At 47.7% G+C, this 25,212-nt stretch overlaps 1 protein-coding gene across 2 annotated transcripts in view; it reads right to left on the bottom strand.

Annotated features, from left to right (window-relative positions):
- LOC148538510 (caspase-1-A-like) overlaps positions 1-25,212 on the bottom strand; it is a 49,301-nt gene that overhangs the window by 12,860 nt on the left and 11,229 nt on the right. For both annotated transcript variants that reach the window (XM_088454217.1, XM_088454225.1), the window contains exons 5-8: positions 20,944-21,008; positions 10,720-10,899; positions 7,897-8,155; positions 4,650-4,787 (exon numbers count right to left, since the gene is read on the bottom strand). In XM_088454217.1, the coding sequence (XP_088310343.1) occupies positions 4,650-4,787; positions 7,897-8,155; positions 10,720-10,899; positions 20,944-21,008 (642 nt within the window). The remainder of the gene's footprint in view (positions 1-4,649; positions 4,788-7,896; positions 8,156-10,719; positions 10,900-20,943; positions 21,009-25,212) is intronic.

The following is a 25,212-nucleotide window of genomic DNA, read 5'->3' as shown; positions in this document are numbered from 1 at the left end:
TGGGCTCTATTTACTACAATCCGCATATTGAATGCGGATTGTAGTGTGATATTACCGAGTGAATTCGCATTGCGAATTCAGGCAATATCACAGGGATTTACTATAAATCCCTTGCAGGGACAGAACTTGCGATAAAGCTCTGTCCCTGCGGCTCCCATCCGCACTCTAGTCGCGGTATTTTCGGAAAAAATACCGCGACTAAGAGCCCGCGCATGCGCCGACCCACCGTCGCTGCTGCCCCCCCCATCGCTAAGCCCCGCCCCGGTGCTAAGCCCCACCCCCGCGATCGCGGACCCCCGCGACCCCCCCTCCCTTCATTACACTTACCTGCATCCTCCTGGCCTCCGGTGATCTTCTCCGGGCTTCCCGATCAGGTGATCTCCCATACTGCACTGGGGCCCGATCACCTGATGACCAGGCAGCAGTGCACTGTGGGAGACCAGCTGATCGGAGAGGAGCCATCACCGGAGGCCCGATCACCGGCCCCTGGAGTCAGGTAAGTAAAAAAAAAATGTTTCATTTTTTTTTTCTTTTTTTACAGCAATCAGCTTGCGGTCTATTTAGACCACATAGCTGATTACTGGTACCGGCTCCCGCCTCTGCTCTCCACGTTAGAGCAGAGTGGGAGCCCGGTAACCGGGGGAGACCCTGGATAACGCCACCTCCAGGTGACGTTATTATCACAGGGCTTCCCCGGTATTTTTTTACAATTTATTTTTAGTAACTATGGTCTGATCACATTTCCCATTACAATTATGGGAAATGCGATCTGCTTTACTAAAAATAAGTGATACTAGGGGTTGGAGTAGAATTTTACTAATTCTACTCCAATTGCCCTATAGTAACTACAGGTGAAACTAAAATAATGTGAAAAGGGTGTGAAAACACCCTTTTTCACTCTATTTTAGTAAAAATAATGTTAATAAATAGAGCCCTAAGAATGATATCCCAACAGTCGGGATACCAGCTGTCAATAGACTGACGGCGGCATCTTGATGCCTACAATCCCAACAGGGGAACAGTAAGTAGTGTTCCCCTGCCCTATTCACCCCCTAACCCTCCACCCTCCCTAATACTAACCCTCTCTACCCTGCACCCTAACCATCCCCGTAGTGCCTAAACCTAACCTTCCCCCTTTAGTGCCTAACCCTAACCCCCCCTGTCTGGAGCCTAACCCTAACCTTCCCCCTCCTGCAGCCTAACCCTAACTCCCCCCCCCCTTGGGATGCCTAAACCTAGCCCCCCCTCCTCCCCGTGGCTAAAACCTACCCGCCCCAATATACTTACGATCGGGATGCCGGCTGTAAGGATTCCGGTGTCGGCATCTCCAGCCATGTCGGTATTCCGGATCCGTCCTTCAAACGCTGATCGGGATTCCGGCGCCGGGATTTAGGCAGCCGCCATCCCGTCCGTAGGTATATTAACCTACATCACGTAGGCAAAGGCTGCTTAATTTAATGATAATAAATTGTCAGTGAGTAATGTGTGTGATGAATGTTATAATTGTATGGGGGATATGTAGTGAATACTGAAACTGGAGGCACTGTAATGTGGCATAATATGAATTGGACTGTAAGCTTGTGAGCAGGGCCCTTTTACCTTTTGTCTGTCTGTTATTATCCATTCTAGTTTAATTACTGTTTTATTCTCAATGCAAAGCGCAAAGGTATATACTGGTGCTATATAAGTAATTGTTAATTATAAATAAATAATGTGAACTTGGGGGATCCTGTAATGTGACATAGAACTTGGAGGACACTATAATGTGTCATAATATGAACTGTGGGGCACTGTAATGTGGCATAATATGAACTAGGGGCACTGTAAGTATTTACAGTATGAACTGGGGCCAATACAGTGTGGCATAATATGTATTGAAGCACTACAATGTGGCATACTATGCACTGGGGGGCACTACAGTATGGCATAATATGAACTGCGGGTACTGTGTGGTATGATGTGATCTAGGGCACTATTCTAGCGCATTAAAGGAACTAGGGCACCGCTATGGTATATAAAATTAATTAGGGCACTAGTATGGGGAATAAAATAATGCTATGGGGCCAACAACATGCTGGCTACACCCCTCATTAAGTCCCTATGTGGGGGCTGGCTGCAAAAAAAACCCAATCACTTCTCACGCTATTGCCAATCAGAGCAAAGACTTCCTGCAGCCAAACCCTAACCCTCCCATCCCATAGCCTAACCCTATCCATCCGCTGCTACAGCCCAACCCTGACCCACCGCTCCATGCAGAATGTTGACATTATTGATACATAATGCACCATTATTGAGGCATACATTTTACATGCACCTTGGGTGGGATGCAGCAATGCTAAAAATGAGGTCAAACCACAGAAAATGCATTTTCCATATGCACCAAGCTCCGGAAAGTAAAGCTTTCTGGAACTTGGACCTGTTAGGCAACGCCATCTATAAATGGAGTTGCCTGATAGAAGCCTAGGGGCTTCTTTTTGGGGGACTTCCCTGAGAAGGATCCAATAGGGTCACAAATACGCAGAGGGACTCCCAGGTCATAAATTACGGGAGTCCCGACACCGCAAAGGACAGCTCTTATTGGGAGAGCTGTACCTTGCTAAAATCATTAGGCATACGGCGTTACTAAACACCGGTATACATGTGATGATTGGCGGGATGCATCATATCCAAAATGCGATGCCCCTTATCATTTAACTACAAAAGAACAGGCACTCGCAGGTACAGTTATTTTGTTTTATACTTTATTCATACAAGTTTGGTACTCTCTAATATAACAACTGCTGGTTCTCCAGGGTTGTTTAAATGGTAATATTCTTTTTTTTTCATCCAATATAAAAAAAAAAAATTGAAGGGATCATCTTATATCAATTGAGAGGTATGATGTAAATAAAAAAAATAATAATAAAAAAAAAATATATATATATATACAGTCAGGTCCATAAATATTGGGACATTGACAGAATTTTCATATTTTGTCCTCTATTCACCACCAGAATGGCTTTGAAATGAAACAAACAAGATGTGCTTTAACTGCAGACTATCAGATTTAATTTGAGGGTAATTACATCCAAATCAGGTGAACGGTGTAGGAATTACAACGGTTTCTATATGTGCCTCCCACTTTTTAAGGGGCCAAAAGTAATGGGACAAACTAAACAATCCTAAATCTAACTTTCACTTTTTAATACTTTGATGCAAATCCTTTGCAGGCAATTACAGGCTGAAGTCTGGAACGCATAGACATCATCAGACGCTGGGTTTCATCCTTGGTGATGCTCTGCCAGGCCTCTACTGCAAATGTCTTCAGTTCCTGCTTGTTCTTGGGGCATTTTCCCTTCAGTTTTGTCTTCATCAAGTGAAATGCATGCTCAATCGGATTCAGGTCAGGGGATTGACTTGGCCATTGCATAACATTCCACTTTTTAGCCTTAAAAAACTCCTTGGTTGCTTATGCAGTATGCTTCGGGTCATTGTCCATCTGCACTGTGAAGCGCCGTCCAATGAGTTCTGAAGTATTTGACTGAATATGAGCATATAATATTGCCCGAAACACTTCAGAATTCATTCTGCTGCTTTTGTCAGCAGTCACATCATCAATAAATACAAGGGAACCAGTTCCATTGGCAGCCATACATGCCCACGCCATGACACTACCACCACCATGCTTCACTGATGAGGTGGTATGTTTTGGATCATGAGCAGTTCCTTTCCTTCTCTTCCCTTCCCATCACTCTGGTACAAGTTGATATTTGTCTCATCTGTCCATAGGATGTTGTTCCAGAACTGTAATGGCTTTTTTAGATGTTGTTTGGCAAATTCTAATCTGGTCTTCCTGTTTTTTTGGCTCACCAATGGTTTGCATCTTGTGGTGAACCCTCTATATTCACTCTTGTGAAGTCTTCTCTTGATTGTTGACTTTGTTACATATACATCTACCTCCTGGAGAGTGTTCTTGATTTGGCCAACTGTTGTGAAGGGGTTTTTCTTCACCAGGGAAATAAATCTTTTGTCATCCACCACAGTTGTCTTCCGTGGTCTTCCGGGTCTTTTGGTGTTGCTGAGCTCTCCGGTGCGTTCTTTCTTTTTAAGAATGTTCCAAACAGTTGATTTGGCCACACCTAATGTTTTTGCTATCTCTCTGATGGGTTTGTTTTGATTTTTCAGCCTAATGATGGCTTGCTTCACTGATAGTGACAGCTCTTTGGATCTCATATTGAGAGTTGATAGCAACTGATTCCAAATGCAAATGTCACATCTAGAATCAACTCCAGACCTTTTACCTGCTTAATTGATAATGAAATAACGAGGGAATAGCTCACACCTGTCCATGAAATAGCTTTTGAGTTGATAGTCCCGTTACTTTTGGTCCCTTAAAAAGTGGGAGGCACATATTGAAACTGTTGTAATTCCTACACCGTTCACCCGATTTGGATGTAATTACCCTTAAATTAAATCTGAAAGTCTGCAGTTAAAGCACATCTTGTTTGTTTCATTTCAAAACCATTGTGGTGGTGAATAGAGGCCAAAATCTGAAAATTCTGTCAATGTCCCAATATTTATGGACCTGACTGTATATATATATGATTTTCTTATTTTGTGTCACTTGGGAACTTATTGATACAGTATGATTTTCTGTATGTCTTGTGTACCTGGGGTTGTTGAATAGAAGCAGATGAAGTCACGTTCTTTCTGAACCATGCGAATTACGTCATCCTCTAACTGTGCTGGCGGGGGTGGGCTAGGTGAAGCAGAAGTACTGTCGCATACCATCACTTTGCTCCTCTCATCTGCATAAAAAAAAAAGGCCAACACATTTGTTAGGACATATTACACGCACTTAATTATTTTCCTGTAGTATTGGGACCTGCTATTGGTAGAGACTAAAGGAATTCACCTTCAATGAGAGGGAATATGTGCTTAGCTATGAGTAACTACCTGGAGGACCAAAACCAGCAGCAACATCCACTACTGTACCCATGTAGGTTTGGTCAGGTGGCTGCTCCACAATCCCAGCTCACTAATGTCCCACGACATACTTCCCTAGAATAAATTACTGCTTTGGTGAAATATGCCATCAGCCGAGTCAGTACCTCTACATGAGAATAGTTCAGCCTAATTGCTGTTCTGATTCAGCAGGAGATCAATTGAGGGAAAGCACCGTATCCCATGTAATGACCCTCATGAAGGACAGTAAGGGCATCCAAGTGACAGAAGCCCAGAGTCCTGGACAGATAGATCCACAGATCATGTACATCATGAATTGCTTGCATAAGGCCATATGGATGGTTCCACTAGTTCCTGATTGATGCAAAAATTCTTTGCAGCACTGCCTTGTTTTCATTGTAAAAGAGACTCATGGGAAAGAAGTGCAAGCTAGGAGACTCAAATAGCCAAAATAATAGCTAGGAAAGATACTTTATTCCAGGTAAGAAAACACAAAGTAATAGAACAAAAGGGCTCAACCAGCAGAACCTTTGGATAAAGGAGAATGGAAGGCTGCCTAACATGGGCTCTTTCTTGTTAAAAAGACCCCAACATCTGTAAGCAGCCAACGAGAGTGTACAAACCTGCACCTTGAGAGATTTCAGAGACAGTACTTTTTCAATTCCCTTGGAGGAAATTTAGTATATGAGATATACTAAAAATGTTATGGAGGAAAGATTTAAGAACCACACTGAAACAGAAGCTCGGGAACACCAAGGAAATCTAAAAGGTCAGCAACAGTTTAGGGCTGCTTATAATCCTGTCATGTCACTTCAGGAACAGGAGACGGTAAACCATGATATCATCCAGATACAGAACAAACATGTCAACAAAGATATTGCAGTCTATGATATTGCAAGCTGCATCGATTGGACGTGCCATTTCGTAACCCCTTTAGAAGGTATTCCTCCCATGTAAATATGGCTCTAGCCACCTCAGCTGCTGCATAAGATGGCCTAAGCAATTATTTCTAGGAGATCCATAAAGAACACTGACCGTAGGAGATGAATCAGGATACTCCTAGCAGAGCTAGGTCTAGGATACTAGACTCATTAGGTGCAGCATCATCAGCTTGTCACCATTCCATCGGAGGAGGTGTCCATAACATGGAATGGTGGTCTACCGTCCACTTCCTTTCCCATTGGTTTATCCGCTCCCTCTTCATGATACAGTAGTGCACACCTCCCGCCTGTGTCTTCAGCCACTGTAATTTATCACTCCCATACCACCCTCCCATTCAATTCATTTTACCACCACAGTCCATTTCCATATTGTCTGTAATTTGAATCCCTTACAGCCTTGTCCTCTGTAAGTCATTTTGCCTTCTCACCAACTGCTATGCCATGTTGAAGGTTCCTCTCTGGGTATGATAAGCCGGCGGCTGAAAAGCCACCGGCTGGAATCCTGACAGTGGAATCCTGGCTGGTTGAGAATCCCGGCAGCGGTAAGTAAGTACTTTAACCTACCCCTACCCCCCCAACCCTCCCTTGGTGGCGCCTAACCCTAACCTATGGAGAGAGTGCCTAACCTTAACCTACCCACTAGTGTTGCTTAAACCTAACCCCCCCTCCAAGCACCCTAAACCTAACCCTCCTGGGGGATGCCTATCCTCCCCCCTAGTGACGCCTAACCCTAACCCCCCCCCTTTCCCTAGCCTAACACTCCTGGGGGGTGCCTAACCCTACCCTCCCACCCAGTGTTGCCTAAACCCTTCCCCGGGGACTTTGGCATTACTTACCCGTCTAGACGATCAGGATTCTGGAGCTTCGAGATGCCGGCGTCGGTATCCTGTTCACTGTCGGGATATCGCCGCCGGCATTTTGCCAGGGATCGATATTGACACCCGGCATTCCGTCCATCGGCAATGTGACCGCATACCGCCTCTCTTGTGGGTTCTTGAGGGCTGGTGCAAAGCGCCACGATGAGGATGATGACTGTCAGCAAGTACTATCTAGCCACTTCTGATCGTTAATCCATCAGTGTTGTGGCCATATTATATGAATCAGTGCCCAAAGAAGATTCAATTTGATTTTTAAAGGACTAAACAAAGCGTGTGGAGGCGTTTATTTAATTACAATCCATTTGGAACATGCAACATGCATTATTAATAATTGTGAGTTGTACGGCGCTCATACATTATGTTTAACACGACTTGTAGCGCATGGAGGTAAGATGGATGTGAACACATCTGTATGTGCCTATGTAATTAAAATTATAAATAAACAAGAATCTTCTTTCCGAAGTCCTTGCCAAAAGGTGTAGAAAGCTTTAGAAACACTGCTGAAAAAAATGCAACTACCCTATCTGTCTGGTCTGTGAGCGTAGCTGTTATCACTATCAGCGTGCATTTGCACCAGCTCTAAACCTGGTGCAAGAGATCTGTCTGAAATCAGACTGGATCTCTGCGTACACTCACCACTGAACAACCCGCAATGCAGCCTACACGTCACAAAGGAACACTTATCCTACACTAACCTACATACAACAAGCCAGTAACCCACTCAGCCACCAATAGAGATACAGCTGAGATGTGTGCCGCTCTGTAGCACCTGCATTTGCAGTCAGGGGTTAGGCACTAGGGGGAGGGTTAGAGTTATGCAACGAAGGGGAGGGAGTGTTAGGTTTTAGCTGCGGGGTGGAGGGTTTCGGTCTAGGCCGCGGTGAGGAGTAGGGTTAAGTTTAGCTGTAGGGGTGCTGTGAGCCTACTTACCGGTAGGTGTCGGCGTTGTAACACAGTCGAAATGCTGGTGTCGGCATTCTGAGCGCCTGCATCCCGTTCCCACCACATTTCAATTACTATAGCACTTAAAGCTCTCTACTCTTCCTCCTTTTAAAAAGCATGATCTAACAGTTTGTCAGAATGTAATATAATACTGTATTTCAATACATAAATATCACAGATCTGTAACTCACCCCCACGACAGGCCTGGATAATGATAACCTTTGGTTTATCGCGCAGTCCAGAGCAGTTCACATTGTTGAAGATATTGAAGATCTCATGAACATGCAGAGTACCAATCGCCTTACATTCACCCTTATCATCTTTTACTGCTTGGCTATCAGTACCACAGATGACGTCTTTCTCTCCATGAGACATTAAAACCAGAAAGGTGCTGTCAGAATCCTTGTGCTCACTCTCAGCAGCAAATGTCTTCATTGTGCCTCGCATCTCCTAGGGGGTAAACCGGATCAGAAATGTACGTATATGTAACCATTTCACTGCCAGGGGATTATGCCAATCTCTTATGTCAGGATGCCAGACCTGCCTGGACTGTGTCAGTTACAGTGAGAATAATCCCTTAATCTATCTTGCTGCATTTTATATAGTTTTCTTTGTTTTGTTTTGTTAGAGCACAATTAGGGCTTTTACTTATTAGCATGTTGTTATAACTATTTTTTTATTGTATTTAAGTTACACAGGCAGCAAGGAGCACAGATCAGAAATCAGAAAAGCTGGGTACACATTGCAGCGATGGGCATTCATTCCGATAACGGGGATTGCCCGTCCACACTTGAACGAGTTAATGAATGAGGGAACGATCACTTTTCCATCCTTCATTAACTTACTACAGGTTGCTAGTAACTGTCAATGTCAACATTCTGAGGCCCCTATTTACCAACGAAGCATAACCCCTTTAGCGCTCACTAAAGGGGTTATGTTCTCATTTCTGCATTTAACAAACAGCGGTAATTTTACTGATTACTGTTGCTTGTCACAGCATCGCTCTCGCCATCTTTTGGATGGTGAGAGTGATGCGGACCCATTGCCAGCAATGGAGACCCGGCGGTGCCTTTCCGGCTACAGCGAAGCCTTCCAGGCACTGGTGGGTCCCCGTGTCATGCGCATGCACAGACAGACCGGCGCGCATGCGATAACACCGGATTTTTTCGTTAGTATCTCAGTGATACTAAACGAAAAATTCTGCTGGTATTTACGTAAATGGGGGCCTATATTTCCACATTATGAACATAGGGCCTGATTCAGAGCTGAACGCTCTGACCAGAGCGCTCGCTCTGAATCAGAGCCCTCCTACCTGTTTTTGGAGCAGCCTCATGGACGCTCATATAGCTGTGGGTTACCACCCACAGCTATAGCGAGCGTCCATGTTGATGGTCGCGATGGTCAAAGACCATCGCGACCATCGGGCTTGCGACGAGACCCTGCGGTAGGGTCTCGCTTCCACAAGCCCAGGAGTGATTTTGGCTCTATCAGACATCATTACTGATGTCAGTGGGGCCGGACTCAGACGGTAGGCGTTCCCATGGGAACGCCTCCGTTTGGCAGCCACGCCCCCGGCACGCCCACCAAAGGGGGCGTGCTGTCACTCACCATCGACAGCATGCCCCCTTTGGTGCAAGACCCCGAGCGACGTATTTCTCGTCGCTCGCCGGGTCTCGCGCATGCGCACGACGGAGCTCCCTCCGGCGTGCGCATGCGCCAAACATCGACCCGCTTGCGAGCGAACTTCCCTCGCGAGCTGGCCTGAATGACCCCCATATTGTACAGCAGTTTTTGCTAACTGCAATCCTCAGGGAACACTAATGCTGGGTACACATTAGACAATCCTGGATCGTGGCCGACGGGACAACTGATGCAACAATATATCGGTCGCCCATACACCTAGAACAATATAACGCGTGACTGCAGGATATATCGTTCAGTGGCCACATCCAGGAGCGTTGCGGCAGCTGCCGGATCATCAACTCTGCTCTTCAGAACAGCAGATGTGACAACATCACTGACGACCCGTGGGAGCATGCAATCGCGGGTACACATTAGACGATTTGCTCAATATATGGTTCCAATCCACGTCAAAACAATGTATCGTCTAATGTGTACCACCTGTGAATAATTTAAAATGTATTATTCACTAATGAATACACCTGTGCTCAAGAACTGAGTATGGAAAATAGGCACGATCCATTGCGCGATATATGGTTTCGGTGCGTATCGGGACAATATATTGTGCAGAACGCATAGTGTTTACTTCTGATTGCGTGTGCCCGTGGGTCATTTATCGCATTGTCACATGGAACAATGCAATGAGAGACGCCATGCTGCTAAAGCATGGAACTACACATCACGCCGTCGTCCCCTGCATCGTGCAGTGTGTACGGGCGTCAGAGCCGTAACTAGACTTTTTGGTGCCCTGTGCCAGAAAGAGCATTGGCGCCCCCCTCATCTTTCAAAGGGACATAATGCACCCAAAACAAGGGCCATGGCTTCAAGGGTAAGGGCCAGGGAAGAGATAGGAGAGGCCAGGAGATGCTGGGGATGATATAAGAGGAAGCTACAAGCAAGAATGATAATAAACACAAATTTGACAGGCCCAAACAGCGCCCCCTGACCTGTGTTGCCCTGTGCCATGGCACCGGCCGCACTACCCTAGCTACGGCCCTGACGGGCGTTGCAATGCATCGTGCCGCCACATCATGCTGTCTGCTGTCGCTGGGCACACACACTGTGTAGTGTTTACCAAGCGTCAGGGTTCCCTGCGGACTCTATTTGGGAAACACTTGTGCACAGAATGTTAGATACTTTATTACAGGTTATATCTATAAAATTGAGTCATAATGTATATACTGTATAATATATCTGTGCACTTGTATGTTCTTTTTTTTACTTTGTATTATTAAAAATCAAATAGGGGAAAATCTAAATGAAACTTTATAAAGAACATTTTGATGACAACTTAAAATAGGGCAATATACACACATTGTGGTGTTCCGTATTACCTGGGCGGTCAGGTTCGTTGCATGTTGTACTCTGTAGCCAAGTCCTTCTAGCAGATTCTGCATTCCAGTCAGATCACACTCTGCCCCAGCCCGTTCAGGAAGATGGTGAAACTTAATATTACAAATGATCAGTGCCAGGCGTGTGCGCTTACCCTCGGCATGCAGCAGTATGGGATATATCTAGCGGAACAAGGAGACACATATCTCTAAGAATATTTCATTTGACTAAATTACTGGAGAAAATAAAGGAGCCAGTATGCAGATGAAATAAATGTAAGAACTGGAAGTGGTCATTATATGGAAAACACATAGATGAAAGTTACAGAAGCTTTTAACACATCTGTGTTTTTGTATTTTTTAAAGGACACTGTCATCCAGTTGATAGACGGAATTTTCATTTACTGTAACTATTTTTAAATTCTTAAATGTATTAGCTGTCTGACAGTATACAGTAGGTCGGACGCTAATTAGAAAAGGCTACTTCACAGTTCAAAGCCAAGTGTGCGGGGGCACATGGGTTTATGGAGCCAGGAGGTCGCAATGGCAGAGGAGATGATGATGGCATGGGTGAAGTTACCACGTTCCTTGCAAGGCACGGCATGAAGGCAGGGTGTGCCTAGTTTTGTGGAGCACTGCAGAAATTAGATTTGCTTTTTACAAATAGGATTATTAAAATGAGATAATGGGGTGAGGTGTACAATTTGTCTGTGTTTCTCACTCTGCATAGGGGCACAAGGTCATTCTACTGGTCAATAGGACTTAAATATTGTACCCGCCAGCAGGTGGTAGTACGTAGGTTTTGTCCTATACTTTAAGACTTACATTTGCAATATAATGAAAAAAATTTGCACATACACAAAATCCACATGTATTAAATACAGTCCACATATTGCCTCACTGTCATGATCAGTGTTATGCTGTAGATGTGTCTAAACCAAGCAGTACTTAAGGAGAAAACAGATATGTTCATTTTACGCTCTCACTTTTACACAGTGGATGCACTTTTTCATTTCACACGTCATGCTGAATGCAGAGGGCATGTACGTGTGTATATGGTGAATATTTAAAGTACCACCACAGAAATTAGCATATCAGAGCAAGAGTGTTAGGGGCCTATTTATCATCGAAGGCCGCATGTCCTCCGATGATGACGTTTTGAACTCGCTGCGAGGGATACTTAACTATCCAACTCACAGCAGAGGAAGGGGACAACTGCTCCGAAAAGCAGCTGTCCCCTCGGTTAGTATCGCAGCTACTGATGTAGCTGCGTTACTTACCTCATCCCCGGCGTCCTGGCTACGCATGCGTGACCCGAGGCCACGAATGCGTACTGCCGCCGGGGAGGTAGTGATTAGGCGGCGGAGGGATCTGCTCGGATTCCTCTTCGCATCCCTGGAACTCCTTCCCATAGAAAGGAGCGGGGCTACGAGAGCAAGCGCCGTCTGAAGATGGCGCTTGTTCTCGGCAGCAAACTCCGAAAAGTTTTAGTTTTCAGAGTTTGCTGAATACCAAGGGGGTTCTATCGGACCCCTATTGATGAATGGCCCGGTTACTTAAATATGCGGAAACTAGCGTTTCCGCATGGTTACCGGGCCATTTATTGTTTGATGAATAGGCCCCTTAATCTCTCTTTTGGCAGTGGTGTATCTATGATGGGTGCAGGGTGGCCCATTGGTTATGGGGTGCCCTACACCCAGAACAAACTGCACTCCCCCCTATACCTTCAGCCAATGGTGCCATTACAGGAGATAGCAAAGGCTCTGGCACTGTGCCATCTCCTGTGCATGTCCTATTGTCCCGAAAACATCACTGGAAAGATGGAGACATAGGGATGGCCATCGGTGGGGTGTCCATTGATGGTCACCATTGATGGTTTCATCAGTGATTACCATTGATGGCACAAAAACCATGATCAACAATCAATGGTTTGCAACCCTCGATGGGAACTGCTGCTGGGGGCACGGCCGGACGACAATCAGAAATGGGGGTGGAGCTTAGCGAGTGCTGGGGCGGAGCTAAGCTCTATCCCGTAACAAAAAAACAACAATAAAAAAACATAGGGTCCCACTCAACCATTGGTGGCGGAGAACCATTGGCTCTCTGCCATCGATGGCAAAACCGTTGGCAGTTTACCATCGATGATGGTTAACTATCGATGGTCGATGGGCATCCCTGGGTGACACTGGCAAGAGGTATAGGTGAGTGGCGCTGCAAACACCTCTCCCCTTTCATTACTAAGCCTCAGCAAAGTGGTATGTACTGCTGCACCCCTTCCTCTGATATTCTGGTTACCAGCTGCTCACTATTACAGCTCCTGTCCCTGCTGCAGTGTCAGTCACTACCCTGCATTGCAGACCCATGGAGACTCATGTCAGCCTGAGTCTATTCTGCAGAGCAGCCAGCAACTGGAGCGCTATTGGAGGAGAGAACAATTAGGTTGCAAGAAGCAAAGTGTGAACCTAGGGGTCTATGTACTAAGCCTTGTAGAGAGATAAAGTAGACCAAGATAAAGTACCAACCAATCAGCTCCTGTCATGTTGCAGGCTGTGTTTGAAAAATGACAGAAGTCACCTCTAGGATTTTATAAAAGATATACAGTGAAAAGGCCGACAGTGTCTAGATAGACACCAGATATTAGACAGTCAACAGGGACAAAAGGTCGACACAGTAAAGGTCGACACTGAAAAAAATTGTTGTCACATAAATGGTTGACATATGTTTTGTTTTTTTCTAACCCTAATCTTCACCCTAACCCTCCCTTTGTTAACTAACCCTTAACCCTCCCTCTTGGTGCCTAACCCTAACTGTCGGGGTAGGTGCCTGACCCTAACCATCCCTTCTAGTGCCTAACCCAAACCCTCCGGTAAGTGCCTAACCTTTGTGTGTCAACTATTTTCTTGTCGACCTTTTGACCATGATGACCATTTGTACCTGATGATATTTCTACTTCAGGGTCCATAGGGTATCCACAGGATACCTTGGGGTATAGGTGTGACGTCAGTCATCGGGCACCAAAGAGTTAAGCTTTCAGCCTCCCAGGATGCACTAGGTCCCCCTCCTATACCCCGCCTCCGAGCCAAGGCATCCCAGTTTCGTTTGGTGCCCGGCCGTAGTCGGAGGCACCTGCTAGAGGGGGGCTTAGAAGAGCCCCTGAAGCTTTTTCTTCATGCAGCTGTGGCTGCACATCTGGATGAACAGCATGGACAGTCAGTCCTGACGTCCATGCTGTCTTCCCTACACCCCGCCGGTACCAGAACGCCGGTACTGATCCGGGGATGCTGGTGGACATCTGGGGTCACAGCTGGCGGTGACCCCAGATGTTCGGACCATGGCCGGATTCAAGGGGGACAGAGGTAAGCAGCGGGGTCCCGCAGGGGGTCCCCGCTGATCACATGGTCCTAAGTCCCCAGGCAGGGGGCTCCCTGGGGACTGGCTGCAGCGTGGAGCCAGGCGACCAACCTGCGCTTCCACTACCCCCTGGGACAGCGGACCGCAGCAGAGCGGTAGCGCTGCGGCGTCCCAGGGGTTAAATGCATGCCAGGGGAGCGCGCCTTCCCTGTCTCACAGCCGGCGCCTCCCCCGCTGCACACAGCCCTCTCTGCACTGTGCTGACTGGCCCTGTGTCAGCGCTCCTCCCCCAGGCCAGCCTTCTCTCTGCTCCTCGGTGGCCATCTTTTCTGAAGCATGGTGAACGCTGCTGGAAGCCTGCATTGGAAGCATCGTGGTCTGGGTCCCCCCGCATACCTCTCCTCCGCTGTGGTCAGGTCTGTGTATGCAGCGCTGTGTCCTACCAGGCCCTGTGTCTGTGTAGTTGAGTGATCAGCGCTGTTAGTGCAGGAATTGTTATTTCTCTGCATTGTATGTGACTGTGCTAGCGCTGCTGCCTGTAACTTTTTTTCTAAACTGTCAGCTTTATACTGTCCCTGTTTTTTATGCTAAGCCCTTGCGGTGCGGTGCTGCAGGGTGGTCTCTCGCCTCTTAAATATATAATTGGTGAGAGGGGTCACATACGTGGTGCCATCATGTCTGAAAGTGATTTTCCCCTCCGGCTACAGTGTACTACGTGTAAAGTACCGTTAGCGGAGGGGGAGGGTAGCGCGGAGGGCCTCTGCCGGCAGTGTTTGTCTATGGCGCGGCCTCTTACGGTTACTGCACCGGAACAGGAGCCGCCCTGGGCTTGTTTCGCTCAAGCGCTTACAGCCTTAGTGGGCCAGTTAGCTCCGCAGCCCGCGTTTACACCGATGGGTTTGTCCCAGCAGTCAGTGGTGTCGTCACCCATGCAGGGTTTCCCACGACAATTGGTGGTACCCCACAGTCTCCCTATTTCCCCGCTTCCGGTTTCTCAGGAGCCAGCGTGGGTTAACTCCCTGACGAGTTCTGTACAGCACTTGTCGGATGTGTTGCAAGGGGAGTCTGTGATGCGGCCGCATAAACGGCCGGTGGCGTCTCTGTCGGCTCCTTATGAGGATGACGAGGGGACGTCTGATGATGGGGAGATTCTGGATCCTTACGATCAGGAACCTCTCCATGCTAAGGACGCTGATGCTAAGTCCAAAGTATATATTCCTGGACTTATTCGGGCGGTCCACACAGCCTTGGTGATTGAGGACGAAGTTCCCCCAGCGGCTAAATCTAAGTATGCCTTTTTCAAAGATGTGAAGGGCGATGCCACAGTCTTTTCTCTTTTGGGTCAGTTGGTGGACCATTTAGAGGAGGCGTGGAAACAGCCTGGCAAAAGATACCAGCCGCAGAGACGCCTGGCGGTGGCTTATCCGATCGCGGATAATTATTTTGCAAAGTGGGAATCCCCTCCACAGGTGGATTCTCACGTGACCCGTCTTGTCCGTAGTGCCACATTGCCGATGCCATCCATGTCCTCCCTTAAGGATGCTATGGACCGCAAGGTGGAGATCTGCCTGAAGTCCGCTTATTCCCTTGCTGGGGGGGGGGGCAGCACGGCCGGCTATGGCCATTTGCTGGGTTGCCAGAGCGATGGAGCGCTGGGCGGATTCATTAGAGGCTTCTTTTGATTCCGACTGTCCGGCCGAACAGGCAGTTGATTGGCAATCTCCGTGATTCGGCCACCTACATCAACGAGGCGGCCCTAGACATTAGTACTCTGGTGTCTAGGATTTCTTCAGCAGCGGTAGCTGCTCGTCGCACCTTGTGGCTGCGATCCTGGAAGGCGGACACAGATTCCAAAAAGGGTCTGGAGGCGTTGCCGTTTACCGGAGAAGTTCTCTTCGGTCCGGATCTGGAGCCGCTGCTCCTTCTGGTTCTGGACCATCGTCCTTTCGGTCATCTAGGGCCCAGGGCAGGCCCAAACCACAGTCGTTTCCTCGACAGGCTGGCCCTAAGAAATCGGTCAAGCCCCGGAAGCAGACATGGAGTACCAGACGTCCGGCCCCCAAGCCAGATGACAAGCCTGCGCCCTGACGGTCCGGGCCTCCCTTTGGGGGATCCCAGGGTGGGAGGCCGCCTGCTGCTGTTCGCCCAGTGTTGGTCGACCACTACGACAGACACTTGGGTTCTGGAGGTGGTCTCCCACGGGTACGCCCTCTCCTTCCGGCACAGACCCCCGGCTCGATTCTTCACCACGGGTCTACCATCAGACCGGAACAAGGCTACGGAGCTGCGGAAGGTATTGCACACTATGCTCCAGGCTGGAGTTATAGTGCCTGTTCCATTCTCCCAGAGGGGCCAGGGTTTCTATTCAAATCTTTTTTTGGTACAGAAACCCAATGGGTCGTATCGTCCGATTCTCAACCTCAAAGCACTCAACAGGTCTTTGCGGGTACCGAAGTTTCGGATGGAGACCCTACGGTCCATCATTCTGGCGCTGGAACCTGGGGACTACATGGTGTCATTGGACATACAGGACGCTTACCTGCATGTCCCTATTCTTTTGCGCCATCAACAGTTCCTCAGGTTTGCAATCCGCAGCGACCACTTCAGTTTCGGGCGTTACCTTTTGGCCTGGCGACAGCACCACAGGTTTTCACCAAGGTGATGGCGGTCATGGCGGCTTCTCTGCGGCTGCAGGGAGTCCGCATGTTGCCGTACTTGGACGACCTGTTATTGGTGGCAGGATCTCCAGAGCTCCTGTTACGCCACTTGGACCTGACCATTGCACTGCTGCAACGGCATGGCTGGCTAATCAACTGGCAGAAGTCCACTCTAATCCCGTCTCGGAGGATTCTGCATCTTGGAGCCTTATTGGACTCGGGACAGCAAAGGATCTTCGTGACGGAGGACAAGATCTCTGCTTTACAGTCAAGGGTGCGCAGTTGTCTGCACAGCCGCCGGGTGTCCCTACACTCGGCGATGAAGTTACTGGGCTCCATGGTGTCGGTGTTCGACATGGTGGAATACGCCCAGTTTCACTCCAGACCTCTGCAGCACCTGATCCTGTCCAAGTGGAACGGGCTGCCTCAGTCTCTGAAGTCCCAGACGATTGTGCTCACCCCGGAAGTTCGCCTGTCCCTTGCTTGGTGGTTACAGACGACCCACCTCAACAAGGGACGTCCGTTCTGGGTTCCAAATTGGGTCCTGTTGACAACGGACGCCAGTCTTCGGGGCTGGGGAGCGGTTTTGGGTCCACACTTGTTCCAGGGCAGGTGGACGCCGACAGAAGCGGAGCTTCCCATAAATATCTTGGAAATCCATGCGGTCTTCAATGCTCTCCAGCAGGCACATCGGTTTCTCCAGGGTCACCCGGTACAGGTCCAGTCGGACAACGCTACCACCGTGGCCTACATAAACAGGCAAGGAGGAACCCGCAGTCGGGCGGCTCTCGTAGAGGTCTCTCGGATCCTGGTTTGGGCGGAGCGCAATCTTCCGGCCATATCAGCGGTCTTCATCCCGGGAGTGCTAAATTGGGAGGCGGACTTTCTAAGTCGCCAGGACGTTCATCCGGGGGAATGGTCCCTGCACCCGGACGTTTTTCAACTGCTGGTGGACAGGTGGGGTCTTCCAGAGATCGACCTCATGGCGTCCCGGCACAACAACAAGTTGCCGGTGTACGGGTCTCGCACAAGAGACGAAGGGGCGTCTCTGGTGGATGCTCTGTCCATCCGGTGGACGTTCCGGTTCGCATACCTGTTCCCTCCGGTCTCCCTTCTTCCACGGGTAATCCGGAAATTCAAACAGGAAGGAGGGACGCTCCTGTTGATAGCTCCCGCGTGGCCCAGACAGCACTGGTTCTCAGACCTTCAGGGTCTGTCTGTGGTCAGTCCTCTGCGGTTGCCGCTACGACTGGACCTTCTGTCTCAGGGTCCTTATCTTCACCCGGACCTGACTCGGCTGTCTTTGACGGCGTGGCTGTTGAGACGGCCATGCTGAGGTCCCGGGGGTTTTCCAGCTCTGTGGTGCGTACCATGTTGCGAGCTCGGAAACCGTCTTCCGAGAGGATATACCATCGCGTGTGGCATACGTTCTTCCAGTGGTGTCGACCGAGAGGTTATGCACCGCGGGAGTTTCGTCTGTCTCGGATTCTCGCCTTCCTACAAGCGGGACTAGATCATGGGCTTCGCCTTGCTTCTTTGAAGGTACAGGTTTCGGCCCTGTCTGTCTGGTTTCACTGTAGAATTGCTACAATCCCGGATGTGCGCACCTTTATGCAAGGTGTTGTCTGCATTCAGCCGCCCTTTGTTCCACCTGTGGCGCCTTGGGATTTAGCTGTGGTCCTGAGGGCTCTCCAAGGACCGCCGTTTGAACCACTGGGCTCAGTGGATCTTAAATGGCTAACAGCTAAGACTGTTTTCCTTCTGGCTATTGCTTCGGCCAGACGTGTTTCTGAGTTAGGGGCTCTTTCTTGTAGACCCCCTTTCTTGGTTTTTCATGGGAACAGGGCAGTGCTCCGCGCTCGGCCCGAGTTTCTTCCCAAAGTTGTTTCCCAGTTTCATGTTAACGAGGAAATCGTTGTTCCGGCCTTTAACTCACCGGGTCTTTCCGTGGGTGAGGCCTCTTTGGATGTTGTGCGGGCCTTAAGGACTTATGTTGACCGCACTTCTTCGTTTAGGAAGTCGGACGCTTTGTTTGTCCTCTATGGCTTCCGTAAAAAGGGTTGGCCTGCTTCAAAGCAAACTTTGGCAGCCTGGATCCGTATGGCTATTTCTGAAGCTTATCTTCATGAAGGCCTGCCGGTTCCTCCTTCTGTGAAGGCTCATTCCACTAGGTCTGTGGGTCCTTCGTGGGCAGCTCGACGTGGTGCCTCTGCAGTCCAGATATGCAAGGCTGCTACGTGGTCCTCTGTCCATACCTTCGTGAGGTATTACAGGTTTGACACCTTCGCCTCTCAGGATGCTTCCTTCGGGCGGCGGATTCTCCTTTTTGCACAGGAGCGTCCCCACCCTTAAAGGATACTGCTTTGGGACATCCCCAAGGTATCCTGTGGATACCCTATGGACCCTGAAGTAGAAAATATAAGATATGGTAAGAACTTACCCTTGTTATCTCTATTTCTACGAAGTCCATAGGGTTCCACAGGACTCCCGCCCTGTCGCACCTGTGCTGCAGATGGGCTTTGCTCTGGTCACCAGTTTTCCATCTCCCTCTGGTGAGAATGTGATTCTTGTATGTGTCCAGATCTTTGTTCTCTCTCTTCCTTCTCCTCCTCCGGCCTATGGCTTGGAAACTAACTGAGATGCCTTGGCTCGGGGGCGGGGTATAGGAGGGGGACCTAGTGCATCCTGGGAGGCTGAAAGCTTAACTCTTTGGTGCCGATGACTGACGTCACACCTATACCCCAAGGTATCCTGTGGAACCCTATGGACTTCGTAGAAATAGAGATAACAAGGGTAAGTTCTTACCATATCTCATATTTTTTTCCCTGTCGACCTATTGACTGTCTAACAACTGATGTCTCTATCTAGACACTGTCGACCTTTTTACTATCTAAGCTCCGGATACCCTTCCCAGCTTCGTGGGGAACCTGCTAAATCCCAGCTGTACCTGCCTACCAGTGACTTGCGATGAGGTAAAATGGCTGGTAAAAGTACTGGCTAGTTTTAGAGCCAAATTTACAGATACATATGTGAACCCGAGGGTTTATGTGGGCATTATACAAAGGTGCAGCAGTATTTAGTGCTGGAAATTTGGTGTGCTTTGATCAGGGTTGTGCGGAAATGATAGACAGGGGAGGCAGTGCATCACCTGCCATACACTTTTTACTCCAGAGTTTTGACTGTAAAAATGATTAAAATAAGAAGATATTTATAATATTTTCTCTAAATTTTTCTTATAATTATTATAGTCAAAACTCTAGAGTATACCTGAGTATGACAGGAAAGGCTCTGCCTCACCTGACCGCACATCACTGCTGTCTACATACATGACTGACAGGTCCTCTGTACACTCCTAGGTCCTCTGTATGCTCCTTTCCATCTACACTTCCTGTATGTGTGACAGTGAGTACGGCTGTACAGTATCTCTAGTACTGCTATAAACCAAAGCTCCTGGTTAAGTTCTATCCATCTGTTGTGCCTGGCACTATATTATTATTTCCGCTAGCATCTAGTATTTATAAACTTTGTCCACCACAAAGTAGTACACACATCTCTACAGAAACAAGGGGCCTGATTCAGACCCACTCGCGAGCGGCTGTCCGCTCGCAAGTGGGTCGATGTTATGGACTGAGCATCCGCACGACGGAGGGAGCTCCGTCGTGCGCATGCGCCAGACGCGACGAGCGAAGGAAAGTCCTTCGCTCGTTGTGTCCGATCAAAGGGGGCGTGCTGTCAATGTTGATTGACAGCACGCCCCCTTTGGTGGGCGTGCCGGGGGCGTGCCTCCCTGACGGGGGCGTTCCCACGGGAACGCCTCCCATCAGAAGCCGGCCCACTGACATCACTAGTGATGTCAGTGGGAGTGATTTTGGCTCTGATAGAGCCAAAATCACTCCGGAGCTTGCGGTTGAAAACCTCAACCGCAGGCTCCGGCTCGCAAATTCGATGGTCGCGATGGTCTCGACCATCGCGACCATCACAATGCACGCTCGTATAGCCTGTGGGTGGTGACCCACAGCTATACGAGCGTCCAGGAGGACGCTCCATGAAAATGGAGCCCGGCCCTCATTCAGAGCATGCGCTCTGCTCAGAGCGTACGGCTCTGAATGAGGGCCAAGGTTCTAATTTTGACACATTGGAAAAACTGACCTGATCAAGAGTAACCTGCGGTACAGAGCTGTGAGTAATCTGCATGAGCGTTACTTAGAGATGCTCTCACCTCCTTTTCTTTAGCCGTTATTTCCTGATATTCATCCTCTGAGCACAGTGTGATTCCATTCAATTCTAGAAAATGAACAGATAATAATATACTCAGCTTAATTCATCTTCAAACCAAAGGGGAGCGTAGTGTGCAAAACAAACTCACAGATAAATAAAGGACTGCTTACAGGAAGTAAAGATTATTGGGCTGATTAAGAGCAGCATGCATGCTGGCTGTAATTACACCCACATTGGCGGCACAATGAAGAATGCAGCTATTCGCCTGTACGCAGAGTTGTACACATCTATGTAACCGAGCTGCCCCCATCCATGCATGCACTCGGCTCCTGGGCGTGCACAATTAAAAAATACACAAGATCTATCTGCAAAATGCACTTATGTACAACTCTGTGTCATCCCCTATGTGATCCAAGACAGGGACAATGAAACACAACATTAGTTAAAGCATAGACAAAACCTTCTATCTTGTCCCTGATTAACATCTCGTAACTTCTCCGCGGATTTAGTGTACTATGGGCGAGATGCATCAAGCCTTCTAAATAGGCCAAGTTCATGTTGCTTTGCGGCAGTCTAGGGTGAAGACCGGGGTCTTGTTAAAATTTGTGCCTTGACCCTTCTAGCTCTAACCATAACTGGTGATTGAATACACCTCCCCTGCCTGAAGTATGATACATGGACCCATTTACTTCTCCACTTGCAGAAGACTGTGGACGGGGGCTTGAGACTTTGAGATTCGGGTTTCTGTCCTATCACTTTTCTTTCAGAGAAAGCTGGCACTTTTACTGGTTGAGCAGACATTTTTACAAGGTCTGATGCATGTACAGACTTCATACATTCCCCAGGAGCACTTTGGCATTTCAATCTGGTGAGAACAGCCATGTAGCAACCTCCTTTCGAACCCTCGAATTTGGAGGAACTGGAAGACTACCTTTCTCCTGCCCATCTCCACACCCAGGAGACTTTCTGAGCTGAGGTCTCTGTCTTGAAGATCTCTGTGTCTCAATTTTTCATGAATTCAGGGCTGATCTATGGTCTAAGCCTTCCTTTCAGCCTAAAATGGCCAGCAGGATCTTAATCAGGATATAGTGACATAGGCTTTAGACCAGTCTAATTCAATGGAAAATAGGGCTCTCTTCTCTCTCTTGGCCTGGTCAGGGACTTGTGCATAATACCCCTTACATTCATAGGATGTATCTAGGTCCTCTATGATGCCCACAAGAAAGGTTGGTTGGAATTAAACAGAACTTTGCTTGGTGGAATACTATATTGATTTGCCAGGCTTACATTGATACACATACTTGATACATATTACAAAAATATGATACACATTCTACATGGCAAGTTCTGACTAGGGCATTAAAAGCTGCTCTGAACCCCAGCATATTTATATGGAGCTTTGGCTCCTCTAAAATCCAAAGGCCCTGGAAACACCACTATAGGTTGCAGTCACCCACTCACCAGTGTCAATTCCCAAATAGTGACGGGGCACCTGCTGTTAAATAGTAGTGTCTCCACAGCCACCAGATGAGAGATCGCCACACTTTTGTTACATTATGATGAACTAGCTGGTCGGGCATGCACATTGCATCACCGTCAAAGGTGAAGACCATCTTGCCTAAGAATTTCATGCAAAAGTAAAACAAAATCAGTTTTTAAGCTAATGGGGGCTTTATGACACTTTAAGCACAGGATTTTTCTTTGTAGCAATAACATCTGCTGCTGCTGGGGGTTGAACATCAGTCCCAAGTAAGATCATCTGCTCAGAAGGAGTCAGCATGGCTTTCTTGTAGCTAATGATCCAACAGTGAGATTCTAAGATCTGGACATCTACCAAACGTGGTTGCTGCAAGGCCTTAGAGCCTGCCTTGACCAGCAGATAGGGAATAACAATCTGTCCCTCAATCTGTGAAGCACAGCCATCATTTCCATAATTCTGTTTAACACCCTGGGGCCTGTTACCAGACCAAAGGGTATAGCCTACAACTGGAAATGCTGAGACAAAATTAAGGAGGTGCTAGTGACTCTCTAAGATTGGGAGATGCAAGTATGTATACTTGCTGTCCATAAACACCATAAGCCCACCCTGCTCCATGCTGTTCATGACAGAGCTCAAGGATCTCCTTTTGAACTTACCCAACCAAAGATGAATTATTATTATCGTTTATTTATATGGCGCCACAAGTGTTCTGCAGCGCCTTATGTTCAGGTATTTAAGATTTAGAATGGGTCGAAAATCCCATCTCGTTTATGAACAAAGAAGAGGCTTGAGTTAAGCCTGAATCCCCTCTGCTCTTCTAGAACCGCAACAACTTATCACCAGGAGATCAAGTACAGAAATGTTTTCCTGTAGAGCAATTTACTTTGTTTTGTTTCCACGGAGCCAGTAGTGACTTCAGGAGATCTACTGTCTATGTATCGCTGATGACTGATTCCTTTTATCCAGGTGTCTGTGGCTCCCACGATTAGAGATACCCGGTGGTTTATCTGCCTGTCATGTTGATTGTTTTTATGAAGACTCAGTAGCTGGATACTTAGCTACCAAAGTCCGTTTTTCTATCTGCTGAACTCTATGAGGAGTGGAGGTTTGTCCACTGGAGGTCTAATTCTTCACCTTATCTGAAGGTCGAAAGTCTGTGGTCATTAATGGATAGAAAGGAACTTTTTCCCCCTGTTTTTAGGGAAATAATATTGTCTGTTCACAACCAAACAAGATCTGCCAAGAGAAGGATAGAGACTCCAGAGGCTGAAATCAATCCTAACCCCAATGAGCATCAATGACAACATCCCCCAAATTTCCATAGTTTCTAAGTATATGCTTCACCAGAGTTAGAAAATCTAAACTGGATCTGCTAGATTGCTCCATCCACCTCTCCACTGCCTTATCAGCCCAAGCCAAAGATAAGAATTGTCTAAGGGAGGCTCCTACCACCCTGTAATCAAAGTCATAGGTGGCCTCAATTTTCCTATCAATTTTATGCCTTAAGGTAGTACTATTTGGAATCAGAATGGTGGTGGATAGGTGAGCCATGGAAAGTTCTCCAAGGAGTAGGGATAGCGTCCCCCTCAGGGCCCCGCATCAATGAATGACTGCCTTCCATAGGGACAACCCACTTTCCCTTAGTGAGCCTAGTGTTTGATTCCATGAGAGGAAGACCCCCACTAACCCCCTCTTGGAGCCTGAAAACTGTCAAGTGCAGTTTCTGGTTCCTCGTTGGCGCTGAAGATATGGGATTATCAGGGGTTCTGATATTGGAAGTGAGAAGGAGGAAGAACAGTCTGCAAATATGCCAGCAGTTACTAATGTACATAACATAAGGACATTTAAATGTTTGTCACTTGATATTAAGGTGGCCATGATCCTCTAATCACTAATTATATGAAACATGAACTATGAACAATTATGCGTACAGGAGAACTGTTGTGTCATGCACTCTGTAACTGGTCCCATCTGTTAGAGACATGTAAGGTATGTGCCACAATTTTAATAACAAATAGACTTGCATGTAGAAAGACAAAATGCTCATATATAGACAATACAGTATATAATGCCTATCTGCACACCAGCATACCAAGACTGAGGGGCCTATTCATGATGTTAATTATCGGAGTCCGAACGGACCCTGATAAATAACATTTTAAGTCGACGCAAGCGCCGGAGCAATTCATCATTGGTCCAGTGCGGAGACAGCTGATCTGAAAATCAGCGTTCTCCCCGAAGTGTTTCACTGCTCCTTTTCGGAGCAGTGAGACAAGTGCGCATGTGCACAAGAGCTCATACATCCGGTGGAAGGAGCCGGACAAGAGTAGAGAGATCCAAAAGTATCCCTCTTCGCAACCCGGGTTGCGAGCCCCAAGCGGGAGAAGATGGCAAATGCTCCCGCAATCAAGCTCCAAAAATATTGTATCTTCGAAGTTTGATGAATTCTGTCCCCATACTAGTGTATGGGGACAGCGAGAGGACGGTGATATATCCTGCTTTACATTCTTAATGAATGGCCCAATAACTTAATTTCTACAATTGCAGGTGAAAATGTTTATTTTCACCTGCTTTTGTAGACATTAAGGGGCCTATTCATCATCACTTAATTTCTACAAAAGCAGGTGAAAATTACAATTTTCACCTGCAATTGTAGAAATTAAGTTATTGGGCCATTCATCAAGAGAGAAAGTAGGAGATATTACAGATATCTCCTGCTTACCTTTCTCTCCCGGAATGGCTTGCTGTCCCTATACACTAGTATGGGGACAGAATTCATCAAGCTCCGAA

This window comes from Taudactylus pleione, unplaced genomic scaffold, assembly GCF_031769625.1.
Source record: "Taudactylus pleione unplaced genomic scaffold, aTauple2 ptg000040l, whole genome shotgun sequence".
Classification (NCBI taxonomy): domain Eukaryota; kingdom Metazoa; phylum Chordata; class Amphibia; order Anura; family Myobatrachidae; genus Taudactylus; species Taudactylus pleione.
Note: the sequence above shows the minus strand (reverse complement) of the source record. Positions and strands in the feature narration are given on the sequence as shown.